The following is a 17,404-nucleotide window of genomic DNA, read 5'->3' as shown; positions in this document are numbered from 1 at the left end:
ATTAGAAACTAAAATCCATTTGATCCAAGCCAGTCAGTTGCTGTTCTCAATCAGCTGAGGGAACAATGTGGGAGGGCCAGCTAGCTGAGGGAACAGTGTGGGAGGGCCAGTTAGCTGCTCCACATCCCAGAGTGTGATAGAACAGGCAGAGATGGCAGCTTCCTTCACACAGTTGGGTATACTTCAGCTAAGGAACTCATTATCAATAACCAGAACCTTGTCTAGCAAGAGGAAGCAAATAGATTCTCTTTCTTGAATGAGTAGCTAATTCAGAGTAGTGCTGTGACCACCGTGACCTATATGATTGTCTCTGGATCAGCTATAAAACTGCTCAGCAGCAGTGGTTGATTAAATCTTACAATTTAGCAAACACAAGCTGCAAGAACATTCAGATCTATAGCAGACTCTTTCCCCAAAGAAGCAAGAGAAATAAGAAATAGTGAGCAGCAGATGGGTCTGCAGACGTTCAGCACCAGTGACTGTATAAAATAGATAGTCAGCCGCAACTGCAGAAGGCCGTTGACTGGATAAGCTCGTGTTTGCTTATTCCGAGTGGTGGTCTTAGGTTTGTCTACACTGTATTCATGCTCAGCTCCTGTAGCAAGAGTGATAAGGGCAGCAGCAAACTATTTCGAGATGCCATGGGTCATTTCTGCCAAAAGTCTAGGAAAACCTACTGCCCATTGGAATTCTAGAAAATTAGCAAATAATAAATCAACTGTCAGGAGCATAAATGAAAAAACACTTTAAAGTGCGCTAGTACAAGGAAGATATTGAGTGACAAAGGAAATGTCCCGGCTGATAGTGGAGTGTCACATGGCACTCTTGGCTGAGGAGAGTGCCAGGAAGATGTCAGTTCTGTTAACATCAGGGTGTGCATTTATTGTTTCTATTGAAAAAATTTAGTTTTTTTTTAAATAATAGAAGTTGGTAAACATGAAAGAATAAAGAGTTAAGTGAGGAAAATAGCCTTGAAAAATACGTGTATACTATAAAAATTCCATTGTGCTACAGTGGGGGACAGTCATGCAGACAGCTATAGTGGAGTGGACAAGTGAAGCAGACGAGGAAGAGGCTAGTCAGGTGAAAGTTTGAGCTGTAGCAACAGTGCATGCTGTGCTTATAGCAGCAGTTCATGCTGTGCTTATAGCAGCGGTGCATGCTGTGCTTGTAGCAACAGTGCATGCTGTGCTTGTAGCAACGGTGCATGCTGTGCTTATAGCAACGGTGCATGCTGTGCTTATAGCAACAGTGCATGCTGTGCTTGTAGCAACGGTGCATGCTGTGCTTATAGCAATGGTTCATGCTGTCCTTATAGCAGCAGTGCATGCTGTGCTTATAGCAGCGGTGCATGCTGTGCTTGTAGCAACAGTGCATGCTGTGCTTGTAGCAACAGTGCATGCTGTGCTTATAGCAGCGGTGCATGCCGTGCTTGTAGCAGTGGTGCATACTGTGCTTGTAGCAGCGGTGCATGCTGTGCTTGTAGCAACAGTGCATGCTGTGCTTGTAGCAACGGTTCATGCTGTGCTTGTAGCAACGGTGCATGCTGTGCTTATAGCAGCGGTGCATGCTGTGCTTGTAGCAACGGTGCATGCTGTGCTTATAGCAACGGTGCATGCTGTACTTATAGCAGTGGTGCATGCTGTGCTTACAAGCAGAAAGAAGAAACTTGAATAAACAATGTTGGGATATGTATTTGGAGAGAAATACCAAGTTTAGTATGTCCAAGTAATGTCTCTGATAAAGACCTAAGAGAGTGTGAAGCAGATTATAAAGTTTGCTTTTGTGTTAGGTAGGCTAGTGGTTTATTATAGGGATTTATAAACAGTTCTTAGATTTTATTGTTTTCTTTTTCTCTTTTTTCTTTTTTCCAGACTGTTTGTGTAGTCCTGGCTGTGTGGACCAGACCTGCCTTACTGCCTGCCTCTGCCTCTCTGCCTCTGTCTCTCTCTGCCTCTGGCTCTCCTCTGCCTCTCCCCTGCCATGCCTCTCTCTCTGCCTCTCTCTCTCTCTGCCATTCTCTCTCTCTGCCTCTCTCTCTCTCTCTCTCTCTCTCTCTCTCTCTCTCTCTCTCTCTGCCCCCCCACCGCCTCTCTCTCTCTCTCTGCCTCTCTGCCTCTGCCTTCCAAGTGCTGGGATTAAAGGGCGTGCCACCAACACCCAGCTTTTTTCATTTTTATTAACAGTTCCTGTTTTAATTTTTACTGTCTTTTCTACCCTTGTGTGTATGTGTGTACAGACTTTTACATAATGGAATAGAATCAGCTATGAGTCGAGTGTGAGCTTGTTATCCCAGACCTTAGGAGGTGCTAACAAGGGTGGAGAATCCAAGGCTGTCCTGGCCTTAGACCCTAGCCTTTTAAACAATGATTTTTTATTTTTAATTTTGTGTGTATGTCTGTGTGTGTGTGTGTGTGTGTGTCTGTCTGTCTGTATTTGTTCATGTCTCCGCACTGCTCATAGAGGCTAGGAGAGGATATTGGATCCTCCTGCATGCAGTTGGAGTTACAGAATGTTGTGAGTTGCTTCTGAGCCTCCTGTCATGGGTGGTCAGAACTGAACTTGGGTTCTTTGGAAGAATCCAGCATACAGTTAACCACTGAGCCCTCTCTCCAGCTGAGACCCTGTTTTGAAAGGAAGATTAGGTGGATAAATTCATGGGGACTGCAGAAGCGGCTCAGCGGTTCAGAGCACTGCCGCTTTTGCAGAGGCCATGGTTTAGTCACCACCATGGCAACTGAGCTGTCTTTAATCACAGTTCTAGGAGCTTGCCTCGGGCTTGGCTTCTGTGGCTCCAGGTACCACACAGTGTACATACATGGGTCCAAACACTCGTATAAAATTCAAGAGTATCTGTAAAAAGAAGCTAATTTATAAATCACATGAATTTCTAATCCGCATAGCCATGTTAACATAATAATGTGCATTCTGTATTTTTTATCCACATTCATAAATACATAGAATTTTAAATTTTGATTGTAGATTCATGCCCTACATTTTTGAAAAATAGTTGTTTGTGAAAGACCCTTGAAGATTTTTGTTTCGTTGATTTTGTTTGTTTGTTTGTTTGGTAGTGCTCAAATAATAGTCACAGTGTGCCTGTGATGCCACATTATATAGACACGAGTTTTACAGCGTCAAAGCGGCTGTAACACATCCCAGAATCTAGTATCTTTTTGAAACATTACTTTGGTTTCCATGGTAAGTTGTCAAAAAAAGAATTTCTGAGTTAAAGGGAACAAGTCTTCTAAATTTCATAGATGTCAGTATGCCTTTTTTTTAAAAAAAGAGCTGAAGAGTATTTTCATTACAAAAATTAACTCTTAATGTGAATGATCTTTTTCTTCGTTAATGTAAATATGTTTGCAGTTTCCTTTATGTGACTGTTATAACCATATCTCATAATTCTGGTGCCTTTTAATCTGGTCCTATCTTGGTATATCCTGATTGTTCTCTGATCGTGCACTGTTGTCTCTAATACTATTCAATTTTGAAATTCACTTCTCATCAATCATCATTAGTATGTTTTCTTAACTAGTCTATGTGCATTCAAACAAGATGAATTCTGTTTTTATGTTATGGAGTTTATTGTATATGCTGTTCTTATTCATTTATTATATTTCTTTTATGTCAGATATTCTTCCCACCCTCTCAGAGTAAAAAGGTACTGCATTCATGTAGCCTACATTTTCCTAATACATTGAAAACAAATTATGTATAGTAAACAAGCATTAATTATGCATTGTTAACAAATAACAAAGTAGTTTGTTTAGAAAAAGAAAGCAGGTTGAAGTACAGCATTCACATCTTCCTGTCTGGGTGTTTGACTCACAGAACCTCTAGCTTTCACTGCCTGTCATCTGTCTGGTTGTCTGTTGTTGGCTATGTATCAGGTAGGTACATGGAAGATTTCCTACATGAAAGATTGTAGCAGTAGAAAGTAGCAGTTGCTTTAGAACAAAGTTGACTGGATTATACACCAAGCAAAAGATATTGCTAGTTGTGTGTATTTCTAGTATTCCACGTATGTAAGAAAGCCATGTCAGTGGTAAGTTTCTGCCCATCCAGTAGAGTATACACAGTGATTATTGTGAATTGTGGGAAGAAATTGAAAGAACATTTGAAGTTGTAAATTTATAGACAATTCTTAGAACAATTCATAGGACTCCTGTATCCATCTACTGGAAGTCTTTTTTTTTTCCTATTGGGCGTCTTATTAATATCTCCATTGATGCCCTAGTGCTACGGAAAGATTGGAGTGGGTTCACAAATTACCTTTATGGTAGACCTCTTTACTTCTTTTTTTAGGGCTCCTGTTTTTGGCAAGATATACAGTGAGCAGAAATTCTAAGAGAATTATTTACAGTGCTAGGGACTGAGCCTAGGGCTTTAAACATGCTAAGCAAACATGCTACCACTGAGCTTTATCCCCAGCCTTATTTTATATGGCCTGTCCTTGATTGCTGGGGCAATCCCTAAACTGATATGTTATGTTCTTTGGATCACATATCAGATCAGGTGATTGTTGATTGTACATGTTGATTGTTTTGCTGTTTTGTTATATTGATCATTGTCCCTTGTTGAAGCTAAATTTGCAGACATCAGTAATGTGAGTTTATTTTCCCTTGGGAATCAGTAAGTAGCCTTTGAGGCTATGCTTTGAGTCTGTGTAGCTGCCAGTCTTTCTCCTGCTTTCCCATAACCTTCATGATACCAGTTTTTCTTACCTGAGTGACTTGAAGTTTCTACAGAGATGTTTTCCTTCCTTCAGATGCATGTTTTGAAGTTTATGTTACTTTAATTTCATGGTTTTTTTTGTATATTTTGTTTTTGAGTTACGGTCTCATGTAGTTCAGGATGGCCTTCAATTTACTCTATGATGGAGGGTGGCTTTTAATTTCTGATTTTTAAATTTATTTTCCTGCCTGTATTTCTCTAATGCGAGGATTCTGAGTATGTATACCTATACACCTGACTCATGCTGTGCTCGGAATGGAATCCAGACTAGTACATGCTAGACAAGCTCTCTACCAGCTGAGGGACATCCCGAGCCCCATGTGATGGAAATAATCCGTAGCGTGATCCTGTTAAGTCGTGGTTTCGGGAGGTAGGTGTTTTATAAATGGCGGTAGAGTCCTTGTAGATGGGACTGGGGTCTGTATTAAGAACAGTGAGAACTTATTTCTCTCTTCTCCATCATACGAGGATGCAGCAAGGAAACAACCAACTACAAACCAAGGCGAAGGGCTTTGCTGTATACAAGATCTACTGGTACCCTGATCTCAGACTTTGTAGCCCCCAGAGCTCTGAGAACTAGACATATGCTAGGTATGCATATATACAAAGATGCCTGCTCTTTTATAACTCCATTTGTTTTATGCAGAATTTACTTATATTGAGGACCATAAATTTGTGACACTATAATTTGTCTGTCAGTGAGGGTTCTGGCTTTGAGTTGTCAGAAGAGACTAGCCTCTTTGAGTCTTTTGCTTTTAGACATCTTACCAAAGTATTCAGGAGCCTGAGTCCTCACTTGTCATTTGGGTAGTACTTACGGCAGTCTTTGCAGTTACTAATCTTTCTCTTTCTTCATAGATTGTGCTTGTATACTACTTCATGCAAACATGTTAGATTTTACATTTTCGGAGTTCCCTGTGTTTAACCTGGGCCTGGTGTACATGTGCCGTACATTTAGAATGCAGACTAGTGGGAACTGATTTTGCCATGCTAATACTCTTATTGGTTGTTGCTGAAACAGTCCTAGAGTTTGATCTAGACATCTTGTGTCTTCTACAGCATCTCTAGAGTAGTATATCATTAGTGAGCTGGTTGAGGCACAATTCCATCTCAGACATAGCCTGGGTATCTGCATCTGCTTTATCTGCTCACATTCTTCTTGAAGTTAATCTTGACCCTGAAGATCATACGTTCTAGAACCTTCTTTTTGTGGTTTGTCATTACTGTTTTCCACAGGGCCACCTTGCTTTCATGTTGTGCTCATAAGCCTGTTACTGGGCGCTGAGCTTTCTAACTTTCTACATTTGCTTATTTTCTCTTTTGTGACATTTGTACAGGCACGTGTAATCTATAGTCTGGGCTTCATGCACCAAAAGACAAGTGAGTGCAGCTCAATATGAAATCACTAATGGACTCAGACCATCCTAAGGGCTGCTTCTGCTCACTGTGCCTGCCTGCCTGCCTGCCTGCCTTTCTTTCCTCCTTCCTTCCTTGGTAGAGATGGGTCATAATCTGTATGTCAGGTGTGCCATCATCTGCTCCTTTGCTTTCTGTGTTTACAGTTACATTTCTCTTTGTTTAAAACACCTTTTAAATGAAATTCAGGATATTTTAGGTTTCATTTTGACTTTTTATTAAAGGCGCATCTTATGCTTTACCAACTGTTACTGATTCAGACAACAAGGTTGATTTTTGACCGTCACTTCCTGTACTTTAGTTATGTGGTTTTGTAATAAACATTATGAGGTAACAGATTTAAAGAATTATAAAATGAGGGAACAAGAGTATAAGGTGGTGGCATAAATGTAGTGTTTTTTTCTGTATCCATATGAATACTTAAGTATTTATAGAGTACTGTTTAATATATACTGGTATCTTTTAACTTTATCTACAGTAGAACAGTTTTTGTTTTCATCTTAACTGATGTTTGGTGGAGAATAATTACAAACCTCAGTAGGGTCAGAACCCCGGAAGTGGGAGGACACCTAAAGTAGTGTCAGGATCCTTGGTGTCCAATGCCCATGAGAATTAAAGTGTACGGTTAGCAGTGCACTTGCGTTTGTTAGCGTGAAGGTGAACAGGAGTTAATCATAGGTGAGAAGCTTGCTTAAAACACTGTAAGGAGAGTTGCAATGGATTGTAAGCTGGAGAAACCTTGGCTAGAGAGACCTTTGGGCCGCTTTTTCTTTAGGTTGTCTGTGACCTGTGTGTATGTCATACGTTTGAGGGAAGGAGAAAGACCAAAGGGCCAGTGTAGGAAAAGGATAACTGATGAGGTGTGGTCAGCAAAGAGCCTCTAGGAACACTGCTTGGAGGGAAGTAAAGAAAGGAGAGGGATGGGGATTGAGTGTGCACTCCCTGCTTACAGCTACTCCTCATTGTCCTTAGGAAAGTGAGATGACGCCTTGGACAGAAAAGCGTGTGCTGGATTACATGGGGGAGAGGGGATGGTTAAGATGTGCACTGATTACTGAGGTAGTTTGAGCTCCCAAAGACAAAGACATTACTGGGCGTTAGGAGCTGCTGACTAACCTGTAGGCTGTGGGATCTCTAGGATACAGTAGGCCAGCTCTGCTAGGAAGACAGATCTGTGGGATTAATTCAGGGCTTGGCTTGACAGATGGTGTCTCAGACTCTCCAGAGTGTTATGTAGTATGTCTAGGTTGGAAAGGCACCAAGAGAGGCTGGTTGAGGATCATGGATTGCTGAAAAGATGGATGTAATAACAGATACCCAAGTAGGTATTCTATGTATATGAGGACACTGCAGCTGTCTTCTAGAGCATTAATGTCCATTACTTACAGATTGGGGGAGGCAGTTAGTCCATGGTACTGGGGGGGGGGGAGTATGGCAGCAGGCTGACTAGACAGGCAAGGAACTGGAGCAGTAGCTGAGAGCTTGTCTTATCTGCAAGATGGAGGCAGATAGAGACTGGGTTGGTGTTGGCTTCCCATACCACTCCCAGAGGCATACCTCCTCCAACAAGGCCACACCCCTTAATCCTTCCTAAACAGTCCACCAGCAAGGGACCAAACATTCAAATATATGAGCCTATGGGGGTCATTCTCATTCAAACCATCAGTTACCTGTTCTCTAACTTCTTGGGCACATAGCCCATGTTTCCTGGCCGTTCTCTGAAGATAGCTGTGTAGTCACATGGCCTGTTCGGCTCTAGTGTAGAGTGAGTCAGACTTCTGCTCTTATGTGTGTTATTTTCTTTTCCTCCTCTTCTTCCTCCTCCTCTTCCTCCTCTTCCTCCTCCCTTATTGCTCCCTTTATTCTTCCCCTCTCCATTTCTCCTTCCCCACTTCCAACCCTCTTTGTGTAGCCCAGGCTAGCATAGAATTCCACTTCCTTCTGTTCCAGAATGCTGGATTATATTCTGCCATGACCAGCTTATGACATCAAAACACATGGCCTCCGTCTGTTATTCCCGTGGGTCCTTGGGCACTTCGGTGCCTCTTTAACCTTCTGGGACGTTTGTCCTAAAGCTATACATGTCTAAATAACCTTTGTGTCTTGGTCATCTTCTGTTGTTTTTCACTAACCTTTCCTAAGTGAAGAGAAGACGCTGGTTAGTATTTTGGGAGGGTCAGCTTACTGTTTTTTAGATAGTATTTTGATGTTTTTATTATAGTAGTATAGGTGTATTTTTGTCTCTCTCTTTCTTAGTCTCCCTCTCTCTTCCTCTCTCCCCTCCCCTTCTTTCTTTTCTAACACAGTTTCTCTGTGTTGCTCTGGCTGACTTGGAGCTTACTTCATAGACCCTTCTGGCTTCAAACTCAGTGGATCCTCCTTCCTCTGCCCAGAGTGCTGGGGTTAGAAGTGTGTGCCACTATACTCTTAGTGTCTTCTAAGAGCGGGCAGGTCCTCCCCACCCCCACGCCTGTACACTGAACAATAGGTCAGACGGAAGCTCCCTTAGCCATGCCCACATTGCCCCATGTTAGAAACAAAAGATTTGTTTTCATGTGACATTTATTCTTAAAAACTGTCTAGCTTTTACCAAATGGCTTTCCTAAAATGATTCTTGAAGCCTTAATTCCATTTTTAAGTTGCCATGGACTAGAAAAGTAGCCAGTATGTTGGTGGAGTATTTATATTCTATTCAATGAGGGGGAAAGGAGGTCCTGAAATAGTATATAAGATACAATTGCTCTCTCCTCTTTGCTTCCCCTGACAGCTCTTTCCCCACGTCATTGAAAAGTCTCCCTAGCTAATAAACTTAAGTGCATGTAGCAAAACAGGTCTCTGGCCAATGAAGCAACTCAGTGGATAAAAACATCTGCCACCAAGCCTGATGACCTCTATGCAGTCCCTGAAACCCATATAGTCTGAGGAGAACTGACTCCTGCAAACTGATCTCTGACCTCTGTGTTTATGCTATGCTGTGTATGTGTTAAATGTCAGACTGGCCGGTCTCATCTGTCATGGCCTATTTGGTTTGACCTATGACTTTAACAGCTGCAATGACTTTGTCATTCAGGGAAGAATCTGAGCTCCTGAGGGGTGGTGATGTGCTCCGTGGTTGAGTTCTTGCCTAGCATGTCCGAAGGCCTGGGTTCAACACCCAGTGCTGTGAAAGAAGGAAGGACATGCACCTCTGAAGCAGCATCAGCTTCACTGTGTTAATGGGTGTGCCGGAGGTGGGATCAGGTCCATGCCTTGAGAGAGTTCTTGTTGGCTCTTCTTCCCATGCTTCATCCTCCAGTCTGTGTTGTCCTCTCCGCCTTCACTGCCTTGTGCCTTCAGTGTTTCTCCTGCAGCTAGATGCTGTCCTCAATCCAGCAATGTACTTTGTCATAGTACAAAGCATCAATTCATTCAAAAATGTGTGTAACCTGAGACTTCATTATCAACACGTTGGTTGTATTACGTATTTTTCTGTATATTGTGTGTGTATTTGCATGTGTGCATATGTTTATTTCTATTGAGATAGGCTTTTATTATGTATCCCTGGCTCTCCTGAAACTATGTAGACCAGGCTGGCTTCAAGCTCACAGAGATCCACCTGCTTCTGCCTCCTGAGGTCTAGGAGAGATTATAGGCTCACTCAGCTTATTTATATATTTTCAAAGGCTTTTAGCCCCTCAAATATACTGCTTGCTAGTCACTTTATTGAAGTCCTTGAGAACTTAGGAAGCTAATGCAGAGGATCTTAGTGTCTAACCCCCTTTTCTTTTGCTGGGTGATACTGCTCCGTGGCTGTGTGTGGAAGACAGATGGCTGTGAAAATCTGATGCTGTATAGTTCTGTAAACCCAGAGCCCTTACTCCTCACGTGTTCTCCCACTAACATCTGATGTCTCTGCAGAGTAGTCAGTCAGGATTGAAACTAAACTGGGTCTTTTCATTGCCTTGCTTAAACTCTAGCAGTGAACTGCCAGGAGACCCAGGCCCTCCCTCACCAGGTTCACTGGTCCTAAACCCACAATACATAGTACTTTTTAATTTTTAAATATCTTTAAAAAATTTTTTTTTAATTTAATTATGCTTGTGGTGAGTGGACATATGCACAGAGTACTAGTACGTGTGGAGACCAGAGACTTTGGATCTTCCTGGAGCTGGAGTTATAGGCTGTGAGCTTCCTGACAGGGAACCACACACAGTCGGCTGGGTTACCCTGCCTGCCTTTGCTATCTGAAACATTTTCTTTTTCACTTTCCACACGTGGTTCATAACTGCATGGAGGCACTTTTTCTCAGCTCATATGCTTCTTAACTTTGATTTGTGAGACACGTTCTGGAAATAATTCTTATTCCTCATTGCTTACTCCAAGCCACTGTTGTCCTTAAATTTGCCCATGAAGACGACCCACCCTCACCTCTGATGTGTTTCTAGGACTTGACCCTTCTTCCTTCATAATTAGAATTTCTAGCTTACTCTTTTCTGGTCACTCTACTTGCCCATCTCTGAAAATTCTTAACAGATCCTTTTTGCATGTTTCAGCCATTGCTTCTAGCAGGGCATGGTCAGACCCTAGAATCTTTGGGAATTGTTAGACTGCTATCCTGAGCTTTGAATTTCTGGCTTCTGGCTTGTGGACAATTGTATTACATATATACTCTTACACATTAGTAAGGTCCTCTGTTTCAGCCCTTCTCAAAGAAGTGTTGTGAGCAGAGGCATCTCCAGGGAAGCTTTATTGAAGTTCAGAATTCAGAATGTGAGTTAGAAGGCCTGGAGGTTCTGCTGTGGCTAGGGAAGGAATATCCCTAGGTTTGCATTTCTGTTGGCACTCACAGGTGATGCTTATAGGGCTCTGGGGCCGATTCCAGGCAGCTCTTCCTAAGCCTTTTCTGCACTCTCTCTCTCTTGGTCTTCTGATGGGGTTACCTACCACTTTGTGTTTGGGGTTCCAGAGTTGCCCCTTTCCTTACTTCTCTCCCCTCATGGTCTTTCTCTTCTGTTCAGTCTCCTAATTTCCTCTTTTCTCCTGTTGTGTTTGCTCTCTTTCTTGTCAGGCAGATTCCTGCGTGTGGGAGTTTCAGTTCCCATTCTGCAGTAAGATGGCTTTTTTGTTCACCTTCCACAGCAAATAGGCATCCCCATCAAAACAAGATCAGTTCCAGGTCCCTCCAGCACAAGTTTCCCTCCCAACCAGAAAAACATTAGCCTGAGACTTTGAGTACAGGTGTTTGATTTCTATTAATCTGTTTTCCCAGTATTTTAGTAGACTGGCTCAGTCACATGACATCTAGATCCTAAGTGTAGATGTCTTCCAGTGTTTCATAGGAACTTTTCCTAAGTCTTTTATGCTTTCTGTCTTTGCTTTTTAGTTTCTCTTTTGATAGCTTTTCCATATAGTACCCTTTGACCCCTGTCTCTGTGTGTGGCGCTCTGGATTGAATCCAGGACTTCATGCAAGCGTCCTACCAACTCAGAGTTCACATCAGCATAAAAACAAAAACAAAAAAACAAAACAAAAAAGGCTTACTAGTAAGATCTTGGAACTCTCAGACCCAAATGGGATGTTTCTATCAAATCCCTTCCCTTTGGTCTCAGGGAGCTAATGTGGAAGAGGATACAGAAGGTTAAGAGCCAGTAGGGATGGAAGACATCAAGGAAACCAGGCCTCCTAGATACAACAGGACAGATGCACATGAAAACGCACAGAGACGGTCCAGCATGCACCAGAGTCTACACAGCTCTAAGCCAGAGGGATCCTAGTGCTGACAGGAAAATAGGTACACGGCCCCACCCTAACCCTGAAGATAGCTCCAGTTGATAACTACTTCCAAGTGAAACATTAATTTTCTCCAAGAGGTCTCACCTGGGAAACCACACTAAGGGCAGACCCCACACCCAGCAGGAGACGACCAACACAAAGTGAACTCAAAGCATTGTTGGAGGTTCTTTGTCTCATGTTGCTTTGGGCATTTTCTTTTTTCATCGTAGGAATCTCTTGCTCATATGGTTTCCTAGTCTGTTTTTATGAGGTGGTCTGTGTGCATGTGTGTGCCTCAGCATCTGTGTGCTTCTTGTGATTTCTCCCTGGCTCTTTTTCTCCTGTTTGTTTTGTCCTATTCTGGTTTGTTTTTATTTTATCTTATTTTATTAATTTTTTTATATGCTTGTTTATATTCTAATGAGAGAGATAGGGTGTGGATTTGGGTGGCCAGGAAAGTTGGGCGGATCTGAGAGAAATTGGGGGAGGGAAACCCATAACTAGCATATACTGGATGAAAGTAGTTTATTTTCAATATGAAAAGGAAAAAATGGCCGGGCAGTGGTGGTGCACGCCTTTAATCCCAGCACTTGGGAGGCAGAGGCAGGGGGATTTCTGAGTTCGAGGCCAGCCTGGTCTACAGAGTGAGTTCTAGGACAGCCAGAACTACACAGAGAAACTCTGTCTCCAAAAAAAAAAAAACCAAAAAAAAAAAAAAAGAAAAGAAAAAATGAAAACCTAAAAGAGGCTCAACAAGCCATGAGGATAAAGCCAGTGGGCAAGCACTCCCTCACAATCTGCCTCCATCCTAGTCCTAGCCTCGGGTTCCTGCCTTTATTTCTCTCAGTGATGGGCTGTGGCAATGATGCACTCCCTCATGGTCTGCCTCCGTCCTAGCCTTGGGTTCCTGCCTTTATTTCTCTCAGTGATGGGTTGTGATAATGATATAGAAGCCCATACATGCCCCTGGCCATCCACACCTTTAAAAACAAAACAAACAAAAAAACCAACCAAGCCCAGAACCTTACTAAGTACATATAATCTAACAACAGTGTTAAATTATAAAACCAGCTCCCACAGATATTTACCACTAATCCCCTGGAACAGGTCCTAAGTAACTGCTGAACTTCCCTAGAGCCATGGTGCCCATCAAGAAGTCATTCCCCGTAGCTGACAGTATAGGCACTTTGCCAACAGGTACTTAAGGAGTTATTTGTTGTGACATCTTTGCCCAAGATGGTAGGCAGCAGGGAGGCTGGTGTGAAGTGGCTGAGAAGTGATCTCACCACATTTTGAGCTGAGCTGTGCTCTGACTGCCCTCTGGTGTTGAGGTTAGGAAACTAACCTAGTGGCTCATCTTTTCAGAGGAAGAGGTAGGTGGTAACTAGCTCTGATTCTGATCCTGCTGCTTCTCTTTCCACTGAGCAATCAATAAAGATCCTTTGATCTCAGTAGACAGTCTTTGTTCTCTGTGGAATAAGCCTGACTTCTCCGCCTGTTTTCATTCTTCAGCAGCACGTCTCTTTCTGCGTGGTAGTTTCTAGTCCTGTCTGCTGAGCCGTCTGCTTCTTTTATCCTTTATTTCCATACTCACACGCTTAAGTCCTGCTCTTTTTTACCCAGGCCTAAAGAGAGCCAAGAATCTCTTCTAAACTAAGATGGCTGTTCTTTGCTTGCTACCCTAGGTAGTGCATGCGCACTTCACCTGGAACATGCTCCCACACAGGTGTGGATTGCCCCTCTTTCTCAGATTGGCTTTCCTCATTTCACTGACGCATCATGCTAGAATTCTGAGAATCGGCATCCTGTGTCTTCTATGCGTGTGTAGACAAACTGTCATCGTTCTCTCTAAGCCACTACTGTTTCCTCCCTGGAATATATGAATTCCCCTTTCTCGTGCATCCTACAGCTCTTCCCGGCTGCATCCGTGTGTGTCCCGTGGATTGGTTTAGTGTCTGGTTTTCTTCCTGTGCTCAGAGTTCAGAGCTAGCAGAGACCCTGTAGCTCCTGTTGTAGCATTTGCTTCTCCACTGAGTCTGTAATGCAGTTCTTGAGACCTGCCTGCTTGAGTATGTGTATGGCCACTGACTGACTAGTAATGCTGGAGTGAACGCAACTTAATTACACTAGGATTCTTGAATGCTTTCCATATGATGCTTTGTATTAGTTACCCTAAATGAATTTTAGATGTTTTTTACTTTTTCCTAGGGAAACTTGCTTGTTTCTGTAAGGCAGTGTATTTAGGGATTGGTTAGCTAGTACTCAACTGAACTAGATAAACAGGTACTTATGTAATATGGACTAATATCTTAAAATTATTTTCAGAAAAAGCTTTGGGTTTGGTCTCCAGCCCAAGGAAAAGAAGGAAAAATAAAAAATAAAGCTAAAAATAAAAACCAACACCCTTTTCTTACATCAGAACTTGTCTGTATAAGATTCAGTGTCTTGGCACCTGTAACAACACACCAGCTATTGGGAAGTTGAGATCTGAAGTCTGCTATGAGTTTGAGGCCAAACTTAGATATGTTATAGCCTGGGCTAAGAGTAAAACCCTGTTATCAAACCATAACAACAAAATAAGCAGACAAGGACTGGAGAGATGGCTCAGAGATTTAGAGCACTGGCTACTTCTCCAGAGGTCCTGAGTTCAATTCCCAGCAACCACATGGTGGCTCATGATCATCTGTAATGAGGTTTAGTGCCCTCTTCTGGTCTGCAGGCACACATGCAGACAGAATACTGTGTACATAATAAATTAAAAAAATCTTAAAAACAGACAAAAGAAAAAAATGATAAATTTAATATGGAAAATATGCTTGATTATAACTTCTTTCAGCATTCTCTTTATAAAAAGAGGTTTGTTTTAATTTTCTTTAATTTTTTTTTCTTTTTTTTATTATAGAGGTTTATATTCTAATTCACTTAGTAAGTTTGATTTACTTGGATGTTTCTTCTGTATAAGGTTTTTCTTCTCTTCTCCCCTGCCTCTGTGTTCCTCCTTTTCAGTGCTACCATCAAACCCAGTGTCAGTGATGCAAAGTGACCCTACAGACTGAGGTGTATCCTCAGCCCTGATTAAATTTAAGGTTTTATTTATTCTATGCTTGCTTACTGCTTTCAATTGATACCACTTAATAATGTTGTTGAACTTACAAAGAAATCACAGTGATTTATAAAGCTGGTGGGATCCGGAACAGTCTGTGCGCTGAGGGCCCAGACTGGAGAGGAAGGATGTAGTAGATAGACAGGAGTGACATCAACAGCATTGAGTTACTGGGATTTCTTTAGTTTGGCCTTGGTGTCTTGGGTATTTCAGGATTTGATGGTATCCTTGGCTATTCTCCATCAGTGCCCCACCTCCTCAGCGGCCATGAAATCAAGCTGATTAGCTCGTAACTTTGGAGATAAAAGTATGTGGGGTGTCTATCTCTTCAGAGGTACCTGAGATGAGGAGTTTTCGGATTATGTTTTGAAACATTTACATAAACTTTATGGAGTGAACATCTCTAGTATGTGGCAGAGTAGGAAACCTGGTGAGGACCATGCTATTGGATACAGGTTTCAGACTTTGGAGTTTTTGGATGAGGCATGTCCATTATATGTCATATTTAGAAGAGAATAGCCGGCTATGAACTGTTTTTCTTGGAAATTGTTGCAATTCCCAGGTGTTTCTGAGAGCAGAAAAGACCATGCCTGTGTTCTTCACATATATATAGTAAAGTAGCTTTGTACTTAATTACCTGGCTGTACCCTAGGCTGTGAAGAGTGGTCCATTCTAAATCATGTTTTGGTAAAAGTTTCACGTTAAGTGACATCAACAGTCAGTTAGAAAAGTTAACCAAGACCACAGAGTAGAGTTAGGTAATCCGGTCCCTTGTCATTTGTATGTATTCCTGGATAGCGAGTACAATTGACTAAACTTTTTTTTTTTTCCTTCAAAGGGACATGAGAGATGGCTTTAGAAGAAAAAGTTTCTACTCTTCCCATTATTCAAGAGATCGGTCTCCCCATAAAAGGGATGCTTCATTCTTCAGAGAGTCACCTGTAGGCCGGAAGGACTCCCCACACAGCAGATCGGGCTCCAGTGTCAGCAGTAGAAGCTACTCTCCAGAGCGAAGCAGAACACACTCCTTCCATCAGTCTCAGCATAGAAGTATGTCTGGTTTTCCTGTTTCGTGTCTCAGAAGTGTTTTCATCTCCACGGAGGAGAGTACCCTGACAAGGCTTTTTTTTTTTTTTTCTCTTCCACAATTTCAAACACTCAGAAACTTGACAGAATAGTATAGTAAGTGATACACAGAGTTCCTCAATTCTTTGTATGCAATTAGAGTCTGCGTGACAAGTCATGTTGAGTTCATCGGTGTGTAAAAGAGGGATCCTTGTCAGCAAGTCTAACAGTCAGTCCAGCCCCATGCTTCCTAGCAGTCCCAAGTAAGAACTTGAAACAGCCTTTGCGTTCTCCTTCACTCGGGGCCACATGTAGCTTCTTAGAGCTGTTGTTGGATTCCTGTGTTCAGCAAATATTTATAAGCCGTCTGTTACTGGCAAAGCAGTAGAGCTTCCCAGAGCACATCTGCTTGCATACAGCTGTGTGGGTGATGGCTGCAGAGGTAAGCACTGAAAGACCAAGAGGAAGACTTCATGGGTAAAAGCACTTTGTGCACAAATTTTGATCCTTAGAACCTATAGAAAAGGGAGATACATAGGGGTTCTACTTCCAGCACTTGTGAGCAAATGGGAAGCTTGCAGATCTGCTGGCCTGTTGTATACAATGATGATCATTAACAGAGACACACAGGGCAGAAAGTCAGGGCCAACACTAAAGGTTGTCCTCTGAACTCCATGTGTGTGCCATGACACATCTGTGTCTGTTCATACATGTAAATGTGCACACACACGTACACAAAGAACAAGGTCTTGTTTCTTAATTTATTTAATATGTATGGATGTGTTGTCTGCTCCTACGTCTGCACCAGACATACTACTTGTAGGTCTGTGACTGCCCGGGGCCCTAGAAGGCCAGAAGGGGGCAATGGATTTCTTAGAATTAGAGTTATAAATGCTTGTGAGCCACAGTGTGTTGGTGGGAATTGAACTAGGGCCTTCTAGAAGAGCAGCCCCCCAAAAAAGATTTTTTTTTTATTATAATTATGTTTATTTAAAAATATATTCTGTCTTGAATTAGGCATGCTTTCAAAGATCAAATCAATCTGTATAGGGGTGCCTTCCCATATCATTAATCTGCATGTTTCTGGCACTGATTATTTTATACTGTTAACAAGTATTTTCTTTTTTTATTAGTAACTTTCTTTTTAAATGTTAATCAAAGGCTTTATAAGTTTGGTAATGCTCAATAACAAGATACCCATACAATCAGAAGTATAACCCAATACCCAACCTAGGTATACCAACTACCTTTGACTGGCAGAGACACACAAAATCCACCTCCATGTTCTCTCTCTCTCTCTCTCTCTCTCTCTCTCTCTCTCTCTCTCTCTCT

General features: G+C 42.1%; 1 protein-coding gene across 6 annotated transcripts in view; it reads left to right on the top strand.

Annotated features, from left to right (window-relative positions):
• The window catches only part of Pphln1 (periphilin 1), a 90,929-nt gene that overhangs the window by 24,763 nt on the left and 48,762 nt on the right, over nucleotides 1-17,404 (top strand). For all 6 annotated transcript variants that reach the window (XM_028752166.1, XM_028752169.1, XM_028752168.1 and 3 more), the window contains one exon: nucleotides 15,846-16,057. In XM_028752166.1, coding sequence (XP_028607999.1) covers nucleotides 15,846-16,057 — 212 coding nt within the window. The remainder of the gene's footprint in view (nucleotides 1-15,845; nucleotides 16,058-17,404) is intronic.

The sequence above is a fragment of the Grammomys surdaster genome, unplaced genomic scaffold, assembly GCF_004785775.1.
Source record: "Grammomys surdaster isolate TR1022 unplaced genomic scaffold, NIH_TR_1.0 125878, whole genome shotgun sequence".
NCBI lineage: Eukaryota > Metazoa > Chordata > Mammalia > Rodentia > Muridae > Grammomys > Grammomys surdaster.
The sequence above is the reverse complement of the archived record's forward strand: the minus strand, read 5'-3'. Positions and strand labels throughout refer to the sequence as shown.